The following is a 3,335-nucleotide window of genomic DNA, read 5'->3' as shown; positions in this document are numbered from 1 at the left end:
AAAACAGTATAGGCTATGCAGGTACACAGAAAGAGATCAGTATTGAAATACATGTACGAAGTCGATCTATCACACAAGTCACATTGTGCTCCAATAGATTGTATTCATCACAGGAGGAAATTAATCAACTTCCTCTACCGTTGGACCAGTGCCTGAGGAGCCTGTCCCCGATCCATGCAATTTGCTAGCAAGGGGTCGCCACACCTGCTCCAGCTCCTTCACCTTGTACTCGTACTCCTCCTTTTCTGCCAGCTGGTTATTATCTAACCATTTCAGCGTTTCTTCAGCTTTCTCTTCCACGAGGCGTTTTTCATCTGATGGCAGTTTGTCAGCCACGGCAGTGTCAGAAAGAGAAGATTTGATGCTATAGCAAAGTGCTTCAAGGCGGTTTTTGGCCTCGATGCGTTCTCGCTGTTTGGCGTCTTCCTCTCGATAGTTTTCAGCCTCATTGACCATCCTCTCGATTTCCTCTTTGCTGAGACGGCCCTTGTCGTTGTTGATGGTGATCTTGTTCTCTTTCCCAGTGGACTTGTCCACCGCGCTTACGTTCAGGATGCCGTTGGCGTCGATGTCGAAGGTGACTTCGATCTGTGGAACTCCGCGTGGAGCTGGGGCGATACCACTCAGCTCGAACTTACCAAGCAAGTTGTTATCTCTGGTCATGGTTCGCTCGCCCTCGTACACTTGAATCGATACTCCAGGCTGATTATCCGAATATGTAGTAAAGATCTGAGAATGTTTGGTGGGAATTGTGGTGTTGCGTTTGATGAGGGCCGTCATGACCCCGCCAGCTGTTTCAATTCCCAGTGAAAGGGGAGCCACATCAAGAAGTAGCATGTCTTTCACTGCTTCAGACTGGTCTCCTCGCAATATGGCTGCCTGAACTGCAGCTCCGTAAGCTACAGCTTCGTCTGGGTTGATGGACTTGTTCAGTTCCTTGCCGTTGAAGAAACCTTGAAGCAGTTTTTGCACCTTAGGGATGCGTGTTGAGCCTCCAACCAGGACGATATCATGGATACTACTCTTGTCTAACTTGGCGTCTCGAAGAGCTTTCTCCACTGGTTCTAGAGTTCCTCGGAAAAGGTCGGAACAAAGTTCTTCGAATCTTGCACGAGTGATGGATGTATAATAGTCAATTCCCTCGAAGAGAGAGTCGATTTCAAGACTAGCTTGTGTGGACGAAGACAGCGTTCGCTTGGCTCGTTCACAGGCAGTTCGGAGACGTCGAAGTGCGCGTTTGTTGCTCGTCAGATCCTTCTTGTATTTCCTCTGAAACTCTTGAACGAAATGAGTAACCATCCTGTTATCGAAGTCTTCGCCGCCCAAGTGAGTGTCTCCTGCGGTCGACTTCACCTCGAACACTCCGTCGTCGATGCTGAGGATGGACACGTCGAAGGTACCGCCTCCCAGGTCGAAGATCAACACGTTCCGCTCAGCCTTTCCTACGCTCTGCTTGTCCAGACCATAAGCAATGGCGGCGGCTGTGGGTTCATTGATGATCCTAAGAACGTTGATGCCCGCGATGGTTCCTGCGTCCTTGGTGGCTTGTCGCTGAGAGTCATTAAAGTAGGCGGGCACCGTGATCACGGCATCCTTCACACTGTTCCCCAAGTAGGCTTCGGCTGTCTCCTTCATCTTGGTCAACACCATGGACGAGATCTCCTCAGGGTTGAAGGTCTTGCTTTCTCCCTTGAATTCCACTCTCAACTTTGGTTTGCCGCCCTCGCTGGTCACAGTGAAGGGCCAGTGCTTCATGTCATTCTGAACAGTTGCATCCTCGAACTTCCGACCGATGAGACGTTTGGCATCGAACACCGTGTTGGTTGGGTTCAAAGCCACCTGGAAATAGATTTAAGGGCTCATTTTATGTTCTGCTGCCTTATTAATGATAACGGGAATGTCTTTTGGCGTCTGCATAGTGACAAATATATGTTGTTCAATATTTGGCCTAAGAAGAGAGACAGCAGGGAAATGAATAGCACGTTAAGCACTACAGATCGCCCAAACTGCATACAGTCTGCTCACAACACTACTAGAATGCATGACGATGAACTAATTCATGTCCCTTTTAACAAGTAGATCATTACTTTTTCCACACACGCAGAACTGTACCTATCATACGTTCCTTCACCTACCATAGGGATACTTGCACCATAGTTCAGAAAGCACTAGACGTTTTTACTAAGAATATTACCGTCGTTGTTGCTTACATAATGTTACTGGAGAGTAAAAACACTGTACCAACATGGAATAACACCTCTACAGTCACAAGCGATTCTTCGCACTAGTTAGATATGAAGGTACAAAAGTCTTACCTGATTCTTGGCGGCGTCTCCGATGAGTCTCTCTGTGTCGGTGAAGGCGACGTAGGAGGGCGTGGTCCTGTTGCCCTGGTCGTTGGCGATGATCTCGACCTTGCCGTGCTGGAACACGCCCACGCACGAGTACGTGGTGCCCAGGTCGATGCCGATAGCTGGAGTTGCCATTCTGAAGGAAATGACAGTGAATTTAGGAGGAATATATCGTCCTGCATATCCTTATAACACAACATCAAATATTAAACAGTTTAAATATTCATGCATGTAAACTCGAAGATGTAATACAGCGTAATACAATTTCATTATTTTTTTTTTTGTTTTTGTTTTTTGTTTTACAGAAAAACCTACCTTTTCAAATGTGTAACTTGTCTTAGCGCACTAAGAGACTAAAATGTTCCTGACTGTGAAGGTCGCACGGGACTCGAGACGCTCACAGGTACTTGTTCGCTCGCTCGGCTGCCTAGCTTTTGGCGAGTGAGGGCTGCGAGCGAGAATATATAGACGCCGCCGTTTTCTCTGGAACTTACCACGCGCGTCGGGAATTGTCTCGCTGCTTTGAACATTTTGAAAATTAGTGTTCAGATGCTCAATTTAAAGGATCCGTATAGGTTTAGCTTTATGGATGAATTTATATAATCTGGTATAAAACAATGCATTGATGGTTGAACTAGAACCAGTGTTATTATGATTAAAAACTGCCCTGTCGTGATAATTCTTGAAATTTCCAGAGATAACGGATGATTTTATATGTAGTTCTTAAACGCAAAATTTTATGATATCAAAAATAACAATAAAAATTGTTTCTGTTATCTCGAATTATGCACATCTGATTACTCCCATGCATCCTGAATTGACTATAAATGCCTGGAAAAGGAACCGCATTCTAGATGCTTCGTACAATGGCGTTTTACACAGGAATATCCGTTTTAGGGACTCATTTTAAGGAAAATCTTACCCTAGTTTATGCAATGAGTCTTAATCAATTTTCGCCATTCGGAATTTTCATCTTGCTCTCCA

General features: G+C 45.6%; 1 protein-coding gene across 1 annotated transcript in view; it reads right to left on the bottom strand.

Annotated features, from left to right (window-relative positions):
* Nucleotides 1-2,806, bottom strand: part of LOC125044761 (heat shock 70 kDa protein cognate 4-like) — a 3,017-nt gene extending 211 nt beyond the window's left edge. Inside the window, exons 1-3 of the mRNA XM_047641672.1 lie at nt 2,667-2,806; nt 2,316-2,487; nt 1-1,839 (exon numbers count right to left, since the gene is read on the bottom strand). The exon at nt 1-1,839 is cut by the window's left edge and continues 211 nt beyond it. Of these exons, the coding sequence (XP_047497628.1) occupies nt 121-1,839; nt 2,316-2,486 (1,890 nt within the window). The 5' untranslated portion in view covers nt 2,487; nt 2,667-2,806 and the 3' untranslated portion in view covers nt 1-120. The remainder of the gene's footprint in view (nt 1,840-2,315; nt 2,488-2,666) is intronic.
* Between the last annotated feature and the right edge of the window lie 529 nt (nt 2,807-3,335).

This window comes from Penaeus chinensis, chromosome 36, assembly GCF_019202785.1.
Source record: "Penaeus chinensis breed Huanghai No. 1 chromosome 36, ASM1920278v2, whole genome shotgun sequence".
Lineage (NCBI taxonomy): Eukaryota > Metazoa > Arthropoda > Malacostraca > Decapoda > Penaeidae > Penaeus > Penaeus chinensis.
Note: the sequence above shows the minus strand (reverse complement) of the source record. Positions and strands in the feature narration are given on the sequence as shown.